Below are 21,880 nucleotides of genomic sequence, written 5' to 3'. Positions count from 1 at the left end.
TTCTTTAAGCCAAGCATGCCTTCTAAGAACAGACCCAGTGACAGCAGCCCTGCAAGATGCATCTAAAGCATCAAATCCACACTGCAAAGTATGTTTACCAACTTGGTCAGCAGAATGCATTAACTGTTGTAAATCTTTGTGTTCATTACAGTCAGGAATTAACATAATTTTTTGTTTAATAAGCCCCATAATATGCTGCTGATACTTTAACATATGAAACTAGCAATTTACAACCCTAATGGCCAGAGTAGCAGCGGTGTATACCTTCTTACCCCATCTGTCTAGAGCCCTAGAGTCCCTGTCAGAAGGGGTGGGATTCTTGGCAGTAGTAGCCTTAATGCCTTTTGGACCTTGGAAAATGGTCTATGGAGCTGCAGCAGGATTCTTGAAAAGGAATTTGAGAGAGTCAGGTACTCTATAGTACCTGTCTGGTTTCCTGGAAGCTGGGGGCAAAGAATCCGGGGTAAGGCTGGATTACAAGAAAATATCATCTACAATCTCCAGAACAGGAGGGATAGCTATAGGCCTGTGCTGAGGCAGGTTTAAAAATTCCCCGAGTCTCTTTTTGGACTGAGAGTAGTCCTGGCTTTCCCAGCGGAAATGCTCCCTAAGGGTATGCAGGGTTTCACCAAAAGAAAAATCTTCTGGAGGGGAAGCAGAGGGAATGGAATCCTCTGCATCAGAATCCTCATAGGGAGATACGGTAATAACCTGGCAATCAGAAGGAACAGAGATATCAGATTCCTTATCCGAAGAATCAGAAGGAAAATCAGTATTAGGTCTCTTGGAAGGGGAAAGCTAGCTTCCCCTAAATAAGGTAATAAGGTCTTCAGCCATTCTAATCATTTGCTTTTGAGGCCCATAGGCCTATGAATGCGCTTTAGTAGTTGGTTTCCTAGGCGTAGTGCGAACTTTAGGCCTGAGAAATTTGGTATTTTTGGCTTGAGACAAAGTCATCGGCTTAATATGAAAATCGGTAGGCCTGAATACACCCTCAGAAGCTGCTGCCTGCACAGTGGCTCCGGATGCACCCAAGGCAGAGACATCCGCAGGTTCCATAGTTGAAAAAGCATCTTGCAGCATATCGGACTTCGAACGGGTCTCAGTTGAGGCCTGCAAATCTGTAGAAGCAGGTATCAGGGGCTGCGAAAGCGCCTCCCTGAGTACCGGCGGACTGGTGACTAGCTTAGCTGTAGCGTTGTCAGCAGTTTTGGACCTATGTGGTCAGTCTCTGTCTTTATCCTTATGCTTTTTCGGAAAATCGGTAGTCAGATGGCTCACCAACGCCATTTCGGAGTATGGAGATTGAGAGCGAAAACATTTAGCTACACAAATCGCCCACCAACAAATAGTTCGGGTGTTGAACAAGGCACAAAACTGACAGCGAGGGATGTCATGGTCTGGGCCTAAACAGGTGACGCAGTAAGAATGAAAATCTCTATGAGGTACTTGCTTTCCACAGGCAAGACAATTATTAATTTTTTCTGACATCCGTTAGAGTACGAAAAAGGATCCCCAACGGGGTACTTATCTTTTAGAAGACTTCAGGTCTGAAACTTGAAAATTTCAAGAGTCAGCCGACCGGCACTTGCAAACTGCTTCTGCTTCGAGCACCGCACGGCAAGAAAAACTGAGGTAATGGCATCGGCTGCATGTTTTATACCCCTGATGACCTGACGTCATGGAAGAAGCGAGAGCATCCAACGCAGAAATCCCAAGATTCTGGTATTCAGGCCGGCTGAGGGCTACCTGCAGGTAGATAACCCAAATGTGATGACTGCAGCAGTGAAACATGAAGAACATCTTCTGTTCCTTAGTCTGTGGAAAATTTTAAAGTTTACTAGTACAAACACATTTCTGCAGTATTCCTTCATATAACTTCTTTAGAAGCTGTGTGATCATATATGGCCCTTGGATCTCTAATAATGGAGTCACAACATTAAGATAAACAATGATTATTATTTAGGAAACATTTTCCATACTTTCTGTCCATGTCAGATGCTGCAGCATAATGCAGTGCAGTACGGTTCCAGTCGTCTCTTTCGTTAATATCGGCCCCCGACTTAACTAACATTTCAACACACTGAAAATGGCAGTTGGCAGCAGCGTAATGTAACGGCGTCCTGAAACAGGAGTGATATGGTTTAGGAACAGGCATCCAAATTACCCAAATGCTTACAAAACAGTGCTAACCATATATTATTGGCTACTAGAAATGTTTTTCACTTGATCTTTTTTTTTTTGTAAATGACATGCTCTATGCATCTTTAATTATCACAGTTAACAGTTAATACTGAAAAATACAATGTCTTACTCCCAGTGCACTTTTGTACATCTAAACCCTCTCCATCAGTAGCACTTGTACAGAATGAATGTGAATTACACAGCTGTTCAACAACTGTAACACTGAACATTCAATAATGCATCACTCAAATATCAAGAACAAATCTTTGTTTTAACAAGTATTTAATAATGCTCCAGTACAATCTGAAAATTAAAATAATAAATCAAATACAAACATATAAATACACAAATCATACCACTGAACAATCTCATTTTTTATGCAGAAAACAGCAGTTTTGCCTGTCAAATAAATGGCTACCAAGAAATACGGAGTGGCATCTTTAAAACTACAATTTTTACAGACTCTCTTTTCTTCTTATGGGAGGTAGCTGCAACTTTAAGGTGTTTCTTTTGTTTGTTTGTTTTTGTGTGAATCCAAGAAGCAGGCCTCTGCACAAGTACTCCCAGTAGTCAGTCATACAAATTACTGGCAAGATGTACCTACTTTTCAAGAGCCTTTGTCAAGATTTGCAATGTGTACAGGTTGAGTTATGTTCAAAATATGCACCATACACTCTATAAAGGATTTAATGACCTGTTTTTATCCATTAGTAGAAAATGTAAATAAAAAATCCTAGAAAAAACCCTTCAAATAACTAATCCTTATAAGCAGCAAAGTTTATACACTGTGGATAAATAAAAGACTATGCAATACAGATGAAACACAACCACAAGAGCTACTTTGAGTGGAGAGAGAAACAACTTGTACACATGACTTTTGGCATAAACATGACTTCCACAGAGCGAGAGGGCTTACAATGACTCTACCATGTTATTTGGGCTAATGAATTTACTTTTTAAAATTCTCTTTTGGGGGGGGGGGGTAGCAAAAATAACTAAATAAGGTAAAGGTGTTACAGCCGTACATATGTAGCAAACTCCTCACTGTATAAAGTGAGGAGGCTGCTACACACAAAGTACAGTTGTGTAAAATCTTACCATAACAGTAGTTGTAGTATTCATTACAACAGGGATTCTCTGCCAAGAGTAGCCCAACGTCCAGCCAGTATACCAGAGCCTTTAGGTTGGTTTAAGGTAGGCCGTACGTCACCCGTATGCCCCTCTGTAGTGTAGGGGATAAAGGTGACATCCAGATGTACCAACCTCAGAACTGAGAGTCCCAGTAGGAATGCCAGTCCAATGAGTAGAGAGGTAATCAGTTCATTCAAAAAGGAAATGGGGTAGACGGAGGGAGAGAATACTTCAACAGTGAAGAGAAGGACATCCACAGTTATGGTAAGATTTTATGCAACTGTTCTATAGCCTTCCATTTCACTGTTGCAATACTCATTACATTTGGAGAGTGCCAAACTCAGGAAAAAAAAAGAGGGAAGAGGAAGGACCAGCAGAGCTCTCTAGGAAGCCATGAAGGATGGCCCTAGCAAAACCAGTTCTAGCTCTGGAAATTTCATCCAACTTGTACTGCTTGGTAAAAGTATGCACAGAAGTCCAGTTATCTGCCTTAAGAATAGAGTTAGTATCCAAACCCTTGAAAAAAAAACAGAAGAAGCCACAGCTCAAGCAAAATGAGCCTTAAAAGAAGGAAGGCTCTTACCATGAAAGAAATAACAAAAATAAATGGCTTTAGAAACCCAAAAAGAAATAGTTTGCTTGGACACAGCCAATCCTAAGGACCTATGATGAAAAAAAACAAAGAGCTGATCAGATTTACGAAAAGACTTAGGTTTGTCTAACTAAAATCGTAGTAGTCTATGCACATACAACATGAGCGCTTCTCACTAGCAGATTTCAGGGAAAGGAAAAAAGTGGACAAATGAATAGACTGATTAACAGAAAACTAATTTACCACCTTGGGCATAAAAGGAGGATTAGTATGAAAGGAGAACCTGTCCTTATGAAAAACCAAAAAAGGACGACAAGAAATAAGTCTTGAAGCTCAGACACCCATCTGGCAGAAGGAAGGGCTTACAAAAGCACAGTCTTCCAACAGCAATGCGGCAAGGAAGCTGAAGCTGCAGGTTCAAAAGGAGCCCGAGTCAAATTTTTCAACACAAAATAAAGATCCCAGGGAGAAAGCACAAGCTTCCTGGGAGTCCTAATACGTAGGACACCTTTAAGTAATTATTTGACTGCAAATCTAGAAGCCAAAATGGGATGATAAAGGCAGACAAGCCGATATAGCTAACAAGTGAGCCTTAACAGATGAATAATCCAACCCAGCATTCAGCAATTCACACAGATAAGAAGGAACCAAAGGAACATCCACAGAAAGTGGATCCAGGTTATGAGAAAGACACCAAACAGAAAACCTCTTCCATTTGCATATGTAGGACTTTCTACTATTGGGTTTCCTGGCCTCCTGCAGGACCCTTTGTATGTCTCAGAAAAAAAGGTGTCTATGTGGAATGAAAATCCTATTACCCACAGTGCCAGCTGAAGAGTGGACAGGTTGGGATGGATGAGAGATCCCCTGTTCTGTGTGAGTAGGTCCACCCTGTGAGGTAACGTGTGATGATTACCCTTGGTTAAATGAAGAAGAAGAGGGGAACCAATGCTGTCTCGGCCAAAAGGGAGTCACCAGCAAGATTTTGGGAGCATCCTGTTTTATTTTGAACAGGACTTTTGGAAGGGGGAGGAAAAGCATAAAGAAACATCCTCTTCCAGGAAAATGAGAGGGCACTCACCTTCCAAACCAGAGGACCTGGGACTCTGGCACAAAACAGAGGACGTTGTCTGTTCAGAGGGGAAGCAAAAATATCCATTTGAAGAGTACCCCACTTGTGGATAATGTCCAGAAACACATCCCTGTGAAGAATCCATTCACTGGATTGTGTTATGGACCTGCACAGACAGTCTGCCACAAAGTTTTGACCTGAAGGAATGTACACTGCCTCAAGAGTCACTTGATAATGGATAGCTAGTTCCCACACTAGGACTGGAAAAGAAGACAAGACCTTGTCCCCCCCTGTTTGTTGGCATATCACATCATTGTGGTACTGTCTGTAAACACCTTGTTTGGTCCTGGGGAGAAAAGAGGATGAAAGGCCTAAAGAACAACCAGAAGAGTGCTCATCTCCTTGACACTGATGTGCTCTTTCTGTTGATGAAGCAACCAGACTCCCAGCACATTTAGGGAGCCGAAAGCTGCTACCCATCCCACATATGAAGCATCTGTGAAGAGCACCTGAGAAGGAGGAGTTGGATGAAATGGGAACACTGGATTGACAGTCATCTACTGAATCCACCAATGAAGTTACTGCTTGAGACATGGAAGAAGAGGAACTAAAACCTCAAGGAGATGAGAATGCTGAAGCCAAATTGACTTTCGAAACAACAGAAGTTTTCTCCTGTGGAGTTTGGCAAAAGGGAGCATAAGAATGGTGGCAGCCATGAACCCCAGAGCTCTCAGAACTTCCCTTGCTGTTACATAGTCCAAAGGAAGAAAGGACTGAAAAAAGCAAATGAGAGTTGGGGCCTTTGAATGTGGCAGGGATACCCGCACAGGAACAGTCTGGATCCTGCACCCCCGAAAGACATGATCTCGAGAAGATGTCAAAAAGGCCTTTTAGAAATTTACAGTGAACCCCAGGCTCTGCGGAAGGGAGATTGCAAAATGAAAGTTTTGCAGCAAAGTCTCTGGAGAGGATGGCTGAAACCAGAGGTCATCCAAGTAGGGAAAGACTTGGATCCCTCCTAGCTTGCAAAAAGCAATCACAGGAGCGAGGCATTTGGTGAATACCCTTAGGGCTATAGAAAGACCAAAGGGCAAAGCAGACAACTGAAAATGCCAGGAAGCAACAAAGAAGCAAAAACTTTCTGAAAAGAGGATGAATTAGGATATGGAGATAAGCATCACTGAGATCCACAGACACAATGTAAGCTTGAAGAAGCAGAAGTGGGAACAAGGTCTGAAGTGACAACATTCGAAAAAGAGGGAACCTTTAGGAAAGAATTTAGATGAGAGGTCTAAAACTGGTCCCCAAGTACACTCTTCAGTGGGTACTAGTAACATTCTGGAGTAAAACCCAATCCCTCTTTGGGGAGCTGGAACTTCTTGTACAGTACCCTAATTCAAAAGATCCTGAAGCACCTCTGGAAAGAACGACAGCTGTTCCTGAGGGGGCCTGAGTAATTCCCCTAAAATGGGTAAGAGATTTCCAGACCATGAAATACTTCTGGCAGATAATGGACAGAACCCAGGAGTCCTGAATGAATTTAATCAAACTGGGAGAGAGAGAGAGAAAGAGAGAAAGGTGAAGAGAAAGAGGAATGTGGCTGGGAAAAATACAACAGACAGCACCTGATTTTTCAGAAAAAGTAGACTTCTGCGACAGAAGTCCGAGTAGCTTCAGCAGGAAGTGCCTGCTTCACACCTTTCTTGCCCTTAGGGGAAGGGCAAGATTGCCTATGAACAAAGGCAGGCTTATTAGAGTAATTCCTTTTAAACTTAGGTACAAGAGAAACAAAAACATGTTCACATTCCTGTAAATCCCTGTCCTTATCCTGAAGAGAAAAACAAATCAGCAACAGCTTCACCAAGCAAGTGTTTATTATCCATAGAAGCGTCTATCAACTTAGCCTTAACATCATCAGGCAAAGGATGATGCCAAAGCCAGGAATATTTCCTCATCACAGACCCAAATGCAGCAGCCCTAGAAGAAACATCTGCTACAGCATAACTACACTTGATGGAATGATGATACTCCTGACAGGAAGTCCCTAACACGGAATGAGCAGAAGTTTTCCCTTCAGAGTCTGGAAGAGCAGAAATTATCTGACAGGCCGGGGAAAGAAGAGCCATCATGTACATGGACATACAGGTCTGATAACTGAATGCCCTAAAAGCTAAAGTAGCGGAGGTATAAATCTTTTTCCCCAACCTTTCCTGCTATCTTTATCAGAAGGCAAAAACTTAGAAGAAGGTAGCAATTGAGATGGCTTGTCAGAAGTCCCATACACCACTAGTGGGTCAGCAGAAGGGCACTTATAAAGATATTTACAGTCTTCAGGCACCAAATAAAACCTAACAGGTTTCTTGGAGGGCAGGAGGCTGGGAGTCAGGAGCCATAGAAGCATTAGAATAGGCATCCAACAAAGCAGCCAAAACAAGAGGAACAGCAGAAGGTCTTGGAGAATCCATCTGCAGGAGTTCATAATACCTTTTCTGCACGTCAGAAACCTGAGCACATTTCCATTTAAAAAACTCGGCCATTCTCAAAACTGCATCCCCAAAAGAAATTTCCTCAAAACAAATATCAGGACTAGTGATTCCTCTTCCTCAGACCCATAACCTAAAGGAGAGGGAATCTGAGAGGAGTAGGCAATTATCTGAATCTGTCTCCTTCTCAGAGGAATCCTGTTCCCTGGGTCTTTTAAGGGGAGTAGAGGACCAAGGAGTTGGAACAGAAACACCCTTAGGAGGTTTTAAAGCCATGAAAGCATTAAACAACCCCTGAGAGAAATTTTGCCATTCACTCTGTGGGTCCTTAGAAGCTGGAGCAATATGTTTAGTTGTCTGCTTTTTCTTTAAGGGGATGTCTGGCTTATAAAATGTAGAAGGCTCTGACCCCAGACAGCATTCACTAATGATAGCAGGGATCTCTTCTCTGACTAAAATTTGAGGAACACCCCAAGGCCCCTGTGAAATAATCAGCCGCAGTTCCCCCTGAATATTTGATGTGGACATCTGCAAGGCCTCCAAGGATGTGCCAAAGGTCAGACCCCCCTACAGCCGCCAAAACAGTCACAGCCGAAGAATCCAACTATCAATCTGGAGGAACCGCTGGGTTTTCACTTGCCTTGGGAGAGACGTCCAGCAGAAGATGTACTGCAGAAGAAACCAACCTACATTTCTTGGACACCTTCTTAATGGACGGTTGCCCCCTCGGAACAAGTTCCTTCCATAGTGTCTTTAGCTAAGAGCTTAAGATGTTGATTCTCTAGATACAATGCCAAAGAAGAAAGGCTACTATGGAGGGTCTTGGGAACAAAAGCTTGGCAGACTGAACAGGATATATGGTTGCAGAAGGCACAGAGGCAAAATAGGCACTGCTCGTGATGGTCTTTATGGGGAATCTATTTCCCACACTGGCATTTACCCTTCTTGGATGACATGAAACCCCTCAAGCGACAAAGAATAAAAGAAAAGATAAAAAGATAACATGCAAAGGGGCACTTATCTGCAACAGCTCAATGAACCAGCAGTGGAATGGGCATTCAGACTGACTATCAAGAGATGACGTTTGGACTGGCAGCAAAGTTGTTCTAAAGTTGGTATGTCCGGACATCACCTTTATGCACTACCCTATGCAAGGAGCATACGTGTCACATACTGTGCACATTAAAGCAACCTAAAGGGTTTGGTATACTGGCCGGACGTTGGACCGCCCTTGGCAGGGGATCTCTACTGTAATGAATACTGCAACAGCGAAATGGAAGGATATCCAATAACACATTTAGTAACTAAGCAGGACTACAATATTAGCAGTTTATTTATTGAAGCATCAACAATACCACCCACAGATTATTAGATAAATGCACGTACTGCACTCACTCCCCCTAACGGCTTGATCCTGGGGGGCAGACGCAATTTTTACCCCACGTGTACTTCTTACTTCAGTCAGCAATCTTTTTAACTTAAAACTACTGAACATCTGAACTTCTGTGCAATTTTTACAACAGATTATGCAGTAAGTAACAGAAACAGCCTGACATTTTTTATACTTTTAAAGTTTTGAATACTGTATATTCTTTTAAACGTAAAACTTATTTAGGAACATTTGCAAGGCAACCTCTGTGCTCACAACTGTCATCTATTGATAGAGTGATATCAACATGCAGGCAAACAGCTATACAAACAGACAGATTGCCAGAAAAACAAAGCAGACTAGACAGGCTGTACAAAATACATTGCACTTTTCTAACTACAGTGACATGGGTAACTAGATGGGGGAAAGGAATATTAAACAATTACAAACACTCCAAAACAGGAACAGAGCTCATCAATTAAAAGTGGATAACATAAATATCTTTGAAATTAATAATAAACCTTTGCAACTAAAGAAAAAAAAAGTTATGGTGTGAAACCAGTTTGGCAGTCCCAGTGTAGTGGACATGAAGCTTTTAGAACAGTCTATATCACATAAAGAGAAGTTTTACAAGTAGTGAATCAGCAATACTCTAGAGACCTGGGTTTGACTTTCTCAGGCTGTGTCTGTATATTGTGCAGTTCTGAGCAACAAATCTCAGAGTTCAAAGGTCAGCTCTAAAAACAGACATGGCTACTGGACCTTAAATAACTTCCAAAAATCAAACACAGGCAGTGAAAGAAACAGAAAGGCTTTGGAAGGATATATTTTAATCACAGGGTAATCTTTGTATGCCATGTATACAAGCTTCAGTAAAGAACAGAACAGTCAAGCTGTGCAGTGCCAAAAACTGAACTGTAACTAAATAAGATGATTTCTATGATCTCATTCAGTTCATCACGGCTTTACAGCAGTATATTTCAAACCCTAAGGTTCAGGCCTGTTTCAGAAAAATCCCAAGCCAGTCTGAACATGGTGTACACCTAAAACATTAATTATTCAGAAATGCTTTTATTTGGAACTTGGCTAAATCCAGTTGTTGTTGTTGTTGTTGTGTCTTTCGGCTTTTCCCGGTTAGGGGTCGCCACAGCGGAACTCTGGTCCGCTAATGACTGGCAATAGATTTGCTGGCCCAGACGCACAACATTCAACGAAGGTACGCCCATTCACGCATGTCTCCACACAGAAGACGCTCTAGCTGAGAATTGAACAGGAGAACGTCTTACTGTGAGGCGACAACGCTACCACAGCACCACCACTGCAGTTTTAACTTGGCTAAATCCAGTATAAAAGGCAATTCCAAGTATCTGAGTTTGTTACAAGTGAAAGAAAAAATGCTTCACTATTTCATGTGTTTTTATACTGGGATATGGCTTGCATGTGTGCAGTGTGGCATATGCTTTTATTCATTTTTTAGCCAGGTAACTGAACTGATCCTTCAGATGCTTTTCAGCAAAGACCAGGGCAACAAGAACAAGGTAAATGCAATCTATATGAACACATGAATAAATGATCAAATACCAGGCTTTTTGGGATGTGCAATGACACAGGAGTGCCTGGAGAAAACCAATGCTTTTATGCTGGGGAGGCATCCTCTGATCTCTAAAGAAGACTCACTGATTTTTCTGTGGTGTGAGGAAGGTTAACTGGCAAATTATCATTCACTTTCAATATTACATAAATTGCTCATATTGTGCCTTTGCTTAAACTTCACTCCTTCCCCTTAGTGTTATGCTACATGCATTGCTCCCACAAACTCCTTTCTATATCATTTGTTCTTTATTTTTTCCTAATGATCCCACCTGCACTTCTTATATTTCATGTAATATATTCATTACTTCAATTACAGTTGTTTTAGATTTTGATTTTCTAGTAATTACTTTTTTGGCAAACAATATCACATAACTTAGTAAGGTTATACCTAGCTAATTCATATTTTATATCCCAGCTCAAAATAATCATACATGTTAGTTTCAACAATTTGTCACCACCAACATTTTTAATAAAGCACAGTGTAGGGAATGTTTAAAATTTGCCTACTCATTACATTCTCAAAAAGCATGTTTGCAATTACCTGTTTACCATCATACCTTCTTGAAATATGACAATACCTATACAAGCATGTCCAATAAAAAAATATTAAACCGTATGGATTCTTTTTCTTATTTGGGAAACAGACATGTCATCCTACTGTTCTCTTGTAAATTGCATTTCCATTTTCTCTTGCCAAACTTTTCTAACCACCTCTGATTAATTCTTATACTTTTTCTGCAATATTTTATATGCCATATAATCAACTGTTTTTATTAATAGCAATGTCTGTTCTACACCCAACTAAAAACTGTAACAGATCTGGTCTGTCACTAGCATTCCCTTATCCCTTTAAGTTCACATGCTAATTTTGATCCAAACGTGTCTCCTGTAACACATCTATTTGCACCTACACTTCTTAACATAATTCAATACTCTGCTTTTTGCCTATAAATTTAAGTCTAGTTACATTTCATGTCAATACTGACAGAATAGCCATTATTAAAAACTATTATTCTCATCCATTATATAAACATGAAAGTTATTTTGAATGTACATTTCCAGCTTTCAGCATACATACATATACTAATGTCTGGCAGGCTTAACACATGCAGTTTTTTCTTATCTCCAACTGAGCCTACATACACTGCTGGGAACTCCTGGGTTCTGGCTGGTGTGATTCTCAATCTGGAAATATATTGCTGATTGATAAGTATATTTCTTGGTATTTTAACCTTTCAGAGTTCTGCATTGTCTTAATTTTGCCTGACTGAATAATTGTTTGCCTGACTGAATTATTTTATATATTTTCTGGCACTGTTTTATGTTTCTCATCTGTCCTGAAACTGCTTACCCCCTATTTCTGAGGTGGAGTTTATAAAACGGGTCTAACAGCTTTTGTGTTATCTGACTGCTTCAAGGCTTGCTGATTTAAAAATAGTTTCTGTTTGTAAATTCTTGCATACACTTTTGGAAACTCCGGTGTTCTGCCTGGTGTGATTCTCAAACAATCTGGAAATGTATTGTTGATTGATAAGTACAGTTCTTGGCATTTTAAACTTTCAGAGTTCTGCATTGTCTTAACTTTGCCTGAGTGAATTATTGTTTGCCTGACTGAATTATGTTATATATTTTCTGGCATTGTTTTCTGTTTCTCATCTGTCCTGAAACTGTTTCCCCCCCTGTCTCCCACCCTATTCTTGTAGAGTTGTTATAGTTGGTGGCTTTGCAGATGCCTGACCTTACTTTAAATTTGATCTGGGGCACCCCTCCCAGTCTAGTGTTCACTCTACTTAATACAGAGAGAACATTTGAGAAGGCCAACCCACTTAGGTTCTTAAACTCTGCTCCTCCTTCCTCTCTCCTTGCACTTTACTTTGCTTTTGCCTCTTCTTAAAAGTACTCAATTGTATTTATTCTGCTGCATTTATTACTGCTTGGTAGTAGCCTGATTAAATTGTGACTGTTATTCCAAGCCTTTCGGTTTAAGCACTTGGGCTTCAGACCAGTTGTTTTACATTAAGAAGGTTTGTGGTCTGCACTGTTGTGGCAGGACAGGTAGCTTACATCCTTTTAAATTGGGAATTGCTGATTGTAGGCTCAGTGTCTGTTATTCTAAAAGTGTATTACTTCTGGTATAAGCACTTGGGCTTCAGGCCAGTTATTTTACATTAAGAAGGTTTGTGGTCTGCACTCTTGTGGGAGGAGAGGTTAGATTCTGCCCTTCTGAGCTGGGAATTTCTGGTTAAAGGATTATTGTTCCTGCTTATTTGAACAGTTTCTTTCTGAAATTGGTGTGCCTTGTTTGCTGTAGCATAGACTAGATTCAGGCATGCTGAATACAGCTTTGTTTGTATAACTTGAGCACTAATCCAGGCCATCTTTTTTTGGAGAAGGTTCCCCTGCACCCTAGTGGCAGGACTGTGCAGTTAGAACTTGTCTGATTGAAGACTGCTGGAACAGGGCTCAGTTTTGAGCTTTTTTACTGGTTAATTGGATAATTTGTTTAAATCGGTTTGCTCATTTGCTACTGTTATATTAAATAAAAATACACTTTATGCTTCGCCACTTAGATAGGGTTAAACTATTCCTGGCCCCATAAAGTCTGCTCTTCAAATTTTCCATTAGAACTAGCCAGTTTTTTAGTTTTAGCACTCAAATCTGTTTCTTTGAGCTCAGCACTTGTTCAGAACTCGTTGCAAGCACTAAATAAGCTACAAATTACTACAGCACTAAACTTTCCTCACTTGTCTAGAGGAAAACAGTTTTTAGTACTTAATAAATAAGCACCTATCCAGGCATGTCTAAGGGTCAAGCTCCCAGTGTTTTCTCCTGTCTACCTGATGAATCTGGGCATCTTGGGGCAATGCAGCAATTGCCTCATGTACACAGACAACCCTCTCCTTCTACCACCCTACACTATAACCTGTGAGAGATGCACTTATACAGCCAAACTGGAAGCAAAGCTCTCTTCACCCAAGACTGGACTAGACAGTCAAGAGGAGAAGGTAAACACTTGCACCACACCACACTCATCACATAGTCCCTCAAAACCTACACCACTAAACACACACCTATATTCGCAGAAGCTCTCAATAAAAATCTGCTCAAGCAACAGACACCTCCAAAGCAGAAACGCATGCAACCTCCACCCCCAACACAACCCAAATGACACATAGCCCACAAACTCAGTGTGCCACTCAACCACAGCCCATAAGGGATACCAACGTACCCAACAGTCTAGTCATAGGTGACTGTATAGTCAGGCAAACTGATGTTCCACTCACCAGGCTAAACAAGGAGAAAGTTACTGTCAGCTGTCTGTCAGGTGCCAGGATCCGCCATATAATGCATGCACTCAGGTCACTCTAGAATTACAAATATGACTTTGTCATTGTCCATGTTGGCGTGAATGACCTGAGATGTAACTCTCTGGATTACATGAAAAGGGACAAGGAGGAGCTCTCCGATCTTGTAGCCCAGGCAGGTATGACCCTAGCCCTGAGTAGCATCCTGCCATCAACCAGAACAATACCACAGTACAAGGACAAAATGATTGGCTTCAGCAATTGGCTAAGCTTCTGGTGTCATTCTAAGGGGATCCAGTACCTGTCTGCCTGGGATGACATGATCGACAGACCACAATGCTTTGCCGGAGATGGCCTGCACCTGTCGCCCTTGGGATTCCGGATACTGGCTAAGGCTTTTGCCACCCCTATAGTGCCTTTTTTAGGCAATGTTCAAATGACAAATTCACCACCATAACAGGTACAAGCAAGCAAAATCTGAGGGTAATGCCACTCAATGCTTGAAGTCTAAACCTCAAAATGCATTCACTCGAGGCATTCTTTAAAATGGAAAACATCGACATCTGTGCAGTGACAGTGACCTGGTTCATGGCTCCACAGAGCACTCCTGAATTACCAGGTTATAAATCATAACACACCTGTCGGCCACCTAACCTGGACCGAAACACTAAAGGTGGAGGAGTGTCCATATTCTTAATGATATCCACACCTCCAGGCTAGCTGCGCAGCATAATGCATCCGAGATTATCCACGTGTAACTAACTCTGGGCAACACCGCAATCCAAACTGTAATTTGCTACAGATCCCCACCATGCCCCAGGATTCCCATTCCTCAATTCTTGATACACTGGAAAATATTAGGGTACAACCCAACACCCTAATAATGGGCAATTTCAACTACCCCACCATTAACTGGGAAAACTACTCATGTACCAACTCTTTTGTTCAACCTTTTCTGGAATTCATAAATTCCAACACCTTGGATAAACTTATCTACACCCCCACCAGGGGGCAGCAATATCCTAGACCTGGTCATTACCAGCATGGACGACTGGTGTTCTACACCAGAGGTCAGTTACTCATTGGTCAGATCTGACCACAAGCTAATCAGCATAGGCATCCACATCCCGCCCCCAGCCCCCATTACGGAAGCCACCGTGAAAAAATTCTCCAAAGCCAACTTCACACTTCTTAAACTAGAAGTAGCAAACTTCACGACACCCATGGAGATGGACAATAGAGGTACGAATGCTGAATCCCACACAAATGCACTTTATAAGCACTTACACGAGTGCATGGATCGTGCTATCCCTAACAGAACCAAGATGCTATCCTCCAAAAAAAGGAAGCCAATCTGATGGTCCCCTGCCATAAACAAACTCTACAACAGAAGAAAGAAACTGTTGCAAAAAAAAGAGTAAAAATCCCATGATTGGAAGAACTCCCTGGTCAGCTTCCGTAAAAAGCTGAGATCCCTCATAAAATCCTCCAAAGCTAGTTATGAAAACAAAATCGCCACTGGTTCTAAAGACAACCACAAAGCATTCTATATCTACGTCAGGAATCTCAATGGCAACACTCAGATCTGCTCTGAGTCACAGCACAATGACACTAAATATACAGAACCAACTGATATTGCCAATATCCTGGCAGATAGGTTCAGTGCTAACTTTACCCCCCCACCCCCACCCCCCCTAAAGGGCCCATCTCTATACCGGAAGAATGCAAAGTTCCTGTAATCACGGCTGCACAGGTAAAAACCAAACTCACCAAAGGCAAGAACACAGCATCCATGGGACTTGACAACATCCCAGGCTGGGTTCTACATGAACTACAGAATGAACTGGCACCCCACCTAAGCACCATGTTCAATCATAGCCTCACCTCAGGCTTTGTGCACAGTGAATGGCACACAGCGACGGTTATCCCACTCCACAAAGGGGGAGCCACCACAGACCCTGGGAACTACCACCCCATTAGCCTAATGAGCCTGGTCTGAGAGGCCATGGAACATATCATCATGGAACTTATAAACAAAGATATTGGTAATCTCCAAACTCTGGACCCCATCCAGTTCGGGTTTGTAAAAGGAAGATCATGCCTCCTAAACCTGATTGCCTTCTTTGAAGCAGTCACCAAAGCCGTAGACGAGGGAAAGGTGGTTCACACAGCCTATCTAGATCTCGCCAAGGCTTTTGACACCATCCCCCACTCTGGAATTATAGCTAAACTCATTAAACTAGGTTTATATCCCTATGTCACAAGATGGGTTGCCAACTGGCTCACTGACAGAACCCACCCACACTGTGAAAGTAGCAGACTCCAAATCAGACTTCAGACCAGTGACAAGTGGAGTACCACAGGGTTCAGTCCTGGGTCCTCTCCTGTTTGGTATCTACTTTTTTACATTTTAAATATTTTGAATTATATACATGTATACACGTAATTGCAATATATTACTGTTCTCTGACAATAATATATACATAAAATATGTGGGGGGTGCCCCCCACACCCCCCTTACTATATATACTAACTCCAGGGTCGCACTACAGTGGGGTAAAGGCCATCTACAACTTTCGGTGAAATGTGTTTCTGTGAATTGTGTTTTCAGTGAAATGAGCTTTCTGTGAAAAGTGCACTCTAATTTGATTTTCGATGAAATGTGCTTTCGGTGGATAGTAGTAGATTCACACACACACATATATATATATATATATATATATATATATATATATATATATATATATATATAAAACTTGACTTGTTTCTTTGCAGCCATTCTTACCCTGTTACAGTGTAAAGCCTGTATATATTACAACTAAGGAAACTATCACAGCAATCACTAACAAGATTCCTTGCATCACATTTAAAATATCTATGACTATACACAGCACAAAATTGCTTTACAACAGAGCAAGTAATTTATATCAACATTTTTAAACAATTAATAAGAACAAAAACTGTTTACTTACATTTACAGATTCAGTTCCTTACCTGTCTTTCTAAACATTAATGACAATGTGGGATTTATGCTTTACAGTTCATAAACCACTTTAACACAGTCAACAAAATTCCAATCTTTCTCAGGCACTCCTGCCTGAAAGGCCACATCTTGTATGTCTAACACTACATCTAACAGAAATTATCTTTTACAGCCTTCCATTCACTCATAAATATCACATTCTTGTTGGTCTTTTTCCTGATCACCTCCATCTCCAGTCTCTTTCAGATCCAAGACCCACCTGATTTTTCTTCTAGTCAGCTTATGTGCATTTGTGTATCACTAAAAAAAATACCTTTGAAACAATGGAAAATGTTTCAGCAGCAGAGTCTCTGAACTTTGTTGCTGCTGTTAGAGGAATGGGAAGCCCAGTCCATTCTGCTTACTGACTCACTCTTTCGTAGTTAAATTTTACTTCCTCTTCAACCTGTTCTGCATTGAAAAGTATATTCAATCGTCCAAAAAATGTTTTGAACACAACTGGATACAGCAACTTGAATATCACACCTACCTCTCAACATTACCCGATAGCTGGGATGAACCTGTTTCTCTTCTCCTTGGTGAGCAGTGAATAATCATTTCCACAAACAGTCTGTTGTCACCAATGTTTAATACTTTTCTGCCACAGTTTTGTTTTGAGCAGCTCTTTCTTTTGGTATGATTTCATTTTTACTACTACACTTACTGGTTGCCTTCTCATGGCCAGTTTTTGAGTGCATACACAATATGTCCTACCAATTTACAAATCCTATTGTAGAACCAGTATAGCTATTCATTTGTACTTTTAAAAATTGAATCAGTCTGTTCTTCCCAGTTTTTCTGGTACGGCAGAAAATCTCAGGTTTTCTCTACATACTTTGTCTACTATTTTTTGAAACAGCTCTTCTTAAGAAGCCTCATTCTCAGCCAGTCTTTTCTTCATTTCAACCTCTGAATTATCAGTTCGTCTGAATAGCTAGTTAAGGATTCTAATTTTTTCCAGCCTTTTATTTTACTTTTTATATACCTTCATAGTTTCACTTACTTTAAATACCTATGAATGTATTTACTTTTCTTCTAAATTACTGTAAGCCATTTCTTCTACTCAAGTTCAGACATGAACTGCTTTCTTATAAGAAGCTTCCAAATTGTTAACAGTTTTTCAAATCATTTACAGGTTTATTTACTGGTTCATTTATTTACTTCCTTTATTTCTGAATAGCATACAGGCTGTACAATCTCCACACAGTAACTGATTTTTTACCCAAACTGATAGATTTTACTAGCTTTTTTCATATTTTTCTGTTTTCACATGGGGAAGCTGTAATTAACCTATTGATCAGTGAGCAGCCATCTTGGAAGTTCACCATAATTTTGTCTTGATATGCCAGCAGCACCATATGAGGCAACAGGTGGATTCCACTGAAGTGATGTGTTTTTTTACATGGTATGATAGTCAATTCCTCCACATCCTCAAAAGCTCATTAGAATACTTAATCCAGCATGAACAATAAATACATTGTAATTAATATTAATCCTTTTAAATCTAGTTGAACTGTCCCTCATTTTGGCCACAAGCAAACAAATTTCACCCAGGTATTTCTCTCTTTTATACATAATGTAGTTACCAAGGCTTACAATGTTTCTGAATACTCAAGGATGCACTGTATGATTTTTAAGCATGGTTTGGTTTAGTTTTAAATCCAAGTATGTTTTTATGGCAGATACTACCCACTACCACATTACAGTAAATGACATCCATATCTCAATCTTTCTTTGTTTTTTGCATGGAGTTTTTAAAGTTTTTGTGAATTTTTGCGTCGACATATTTTCATTTATTTTACTCATATAGTAACTTATGTATGGGTTCTATGTGTGGAGGACATCTCAAATAGGTCAAAGTTAAATGAAGAAAACACAAAATGCTCATAGAAACATTATACCATAAACACAAAAGTACATAAGCAGACTGGAAAAAACATGGAACCCTATGTGAAAATGAAAAATGGGCACCAAAATGCAAATAAACAGAAGACGCACACAAATTACACAGTAAGAAATAAATCGCACATACTGAAAAAAGGCAACAAAACTGAAGAAAGACTGAAAATGGAATACAAATATCTGAAGTCAGCTGGAGAAATGAGGATAAAACTCATTGGAGACTAAAAAAAGACAGACTTCATCATAGTTACAAAACTCCAAAGGTAAACAAAAGGATGGGTATAAACCCCTTTGGTACTGCAAAATGACTATAAAAAAAGGCAAAGTACTATTCAGCTTATCGCCTATGTATTCAATGGCCTATGCAGTCCAGAAGACATGGTGAAGACTCAGAAGGATGGAGTACAAAGCTGCAGTAGTGAGGAAGACTCAGCAGTCAGGAGTACCTATTCTGATGATTTTGTTTTACTTATTTTATTTACGATTTGTGAACATGATGATCTAGGCCACAAGGACAGGGGTAAATGCAACTATACATGGACAACTTTGTACAGCCGATATGGGGAAAACCCCTGGTGACATCTGAAGGAAGTCAGGAATGAACCCCCACATGTTGCAACTGTGAAGGATATATCTTACTACTTTGCTACCATGAGGCTCACTGCATTGATCATACATTTTAAAAAACAAAGATATGGCAAACACACAGGAACAAACATGTGAACAAAAGACAATTGCACTAGCACTAGCAGAAATATCCCCAAAGAAGCTCAAAAACAGAATTAACCTCTTTCATCCTACTCAATTCAAGGACATCATCAGAACTAAATTGCTTAATACACGAATAGCTTAAATATCCTAGTACATCAATCAATTAAAGTGTAGAGAAACAGAATCTAAATGTTATTAAAATGTTTACAATTTTACAAATATTCTTAAAACTATGTTAAAATATCACAGAAATGAATACACATGTTATACACGTCAACACAAACAAAAAACTTTTTTTTACACAAATTAATTGCTTATCAGTAATGCACCTTTATCTAAAACTATACAACTATTAAACAGTTAATTGTAAGAAATGGAGCTATCGAAATAACATTGTTTAGGCTAAGTATATTGAAGGTATTAAATCTACACTGCCATAACAACTCCTAGTACTCCAACTATTTTCCATGCTCTACACTCAGGTCTAACCGAACCATTTACAAGATCAGAAACATTAACAAAACCACTGCAACTTATGGAATGTTTCTATAACACACTATTCTCACTCTAGAAAAATGAATTTGGTCTTGTGCTACAAATAGAGAAGGACTGTGCTATACAGTGGAAATAGCTTTCCTTGTAACAAAAAAACGAAGTATTACTCCACCCATCATAAACATCCTAGGATTATGAAACCTGATAAGGAAGGCAGGATAGTGATATTGGACTCAACTATTCTAGTAAAATGTGTCTGGCACTTTAAGTGACAATAATACCTATCAGGAGGTATCCAAGAATGAGATTAACATTAGCTTTAGGAAATCTGATCTGCTCTGGGCAGACTGGTTACTTCAAGCCTTGACTGATGTGAAAACTTTTTTTTTTTTTTTTTTACACAAACCACATCCCATTATTCCTTCCATCTCTGGGATACCAAAAGTACATAAAAGCACAGAAAATCCATTATTCAGATCCAGAGTGTCTGCCCAAGGGTCAAAGACAAAAAGACAAACCCGTTGGCTGGGTGTGTCACTAGATCATTTAAACAGGTTTTTACATATATTCAGCATACACTGAATGACTCTTGGGCCTTCTTGGGCAGATTCAGGCAGGAGTTGTGTAGTGATGTCACCATGTTTTTAACAACTGATGTAATGGATCCTTTTACTTGCACTACATTGTAGAGGGTAAGGAGTCATTTCATGATTCCCTAATATGTTTTGATTTGCCTAGCAGCAAGCAAATTAGAATTATTACAGAGTGAATGCATGTTATTCTACAGAACAACTACATCTTTTTTGAGAGGGGGCACATATAAACAAAGCAAAGATGTTGTGATGGGTGTTCCCTTTGTTCACAAACCTGGTCATGAAATCACACCAAAACATTATGATGTTTGTTGTACATAATGTACCTTAATGACATATCTCTTCTATGGAAGGCACCCCACCCCAGATGGCATAGGGGGATTTATTAAGTATCTGTACAGTACGACTTATCTTCTTAAATTTAAATACAATTTTATAAGGACAGCACCGATTATTTAGATGTCAATATTTCTAAGATGGATGGTAAGTTTCACTCAAATGTATATAGAAATTCCACTTTTAGTATTAGTTACATTTTAATAGTTCATACTCTTCAGAATGAAAAAAGGCCAGGCTTAGGGACAATTCATCCATAAGGCACAGATGATTTCTGATGACAGCAGATACTTCTAGGAAAGCCAGAAGTTGATTAAAATGTTTATCGAAAAGGATTCCCCCCCAAAAAAAAATACTACTGGAGGTTAAGGAGGTGGACTGATATCCACCCCCTTTTGGGGGATGGCTCATCTCAAAATAAACATTTTTTGGAGCTTTCTTCACAATATTTCCACTTGTGCCATTGTCTTTGGTGCACTGATTATGTATGGCCACAATCACACAGTGATGACAGTGCAAAAAATAAGTTATGTACCTACCATAATGTTCGATGTTTGTAGACCATCTCGCCCTTCATTCTTACTCTTGGGATCGGCCATACTCTACCTCGAAAACTTCTGGTTGGCTCGTGGCTATGAGGTATCCCATGATGCATCGCTAACACAACCCATATTTTGTTTGCTGCAAAGAGAAACATACAGAGACAAAGAACAAACCAAGTCGAAAGGACTAACATAACCAAACAGGAGACACTCTACCCCCAGGTCCTCAAGGAGGGGGCAGGAGGGTGGGTTTGTAAGAATGAAGGGTGAGATGGACTTGGACTACAAACATCAAACGTTATGGTAAATACATAACTTCTTTATGTTCTGTAGTCCTATCTCGCCTTCATTCTTACTCTTGGGACAGCGTCCCTAGCACCTTCATCTTGGGTGGCTCATTGGTAAATGCTCCTGAGTACTGTGGAACCAAAGGAAGACCTGCTCCTGGAAGTCATATCCGATTTGTAGTGAGTAATGAATGTATGAGGTGAAGCCCATGTTGCTGCAGCACAAATGTTGTCTATTGGAATTTTAGCCTGAAAAGCTACCG

The 21,880-nt window shown here is 40.2% G+C and overlaps 1 protein-coding gene across 3 annotated transcripts in view; it reads right to left on the bottom strand.

Moving 5' to 3' along the window:
• ANKRD44 (ankyrin repeat domain 44) overlaps nucleotides 1-21,880 on the bottom strand; it is a 1,254,083-nt gene that overhangs the window by 364,070 nt on the left and 868,133 nt on the right. For all 3 annotated transcript variants that reach the window (XM_044060611.1, XM_044060613.1, XM_044060612.1), the window contains exon 14: nucleotides 1,983-2,123. In XM_044060611.1, the coding sequence (XP_043916546.1) occupies nucleotides 1,983-2,123 (141 nt within the window). The remainder of the gene's footprint in view (nucleotides 1-1,982; nucleotides 2,124-21,880) is intronic.

The sequence above is a fragment of the Protopterus annectens genome, chromosome 2.part0 (genome assembly GCF_019279795.1).
Source record: "Protopterus annectens isolate FY-2018-M chromosome 2.part0, PAN1.0, whole genome shotgun sequence".
Lineage (NCBI taxonomy): Eukaryota > Metazoa > Chordata > Ceratodontiformes > Protopteridae > Protopterus > Protopterus annectens.
Note: the sequence above shows the minus strand (reverse complement) of the source record. Positions and strands in the feature narration are given on the sequence as shown.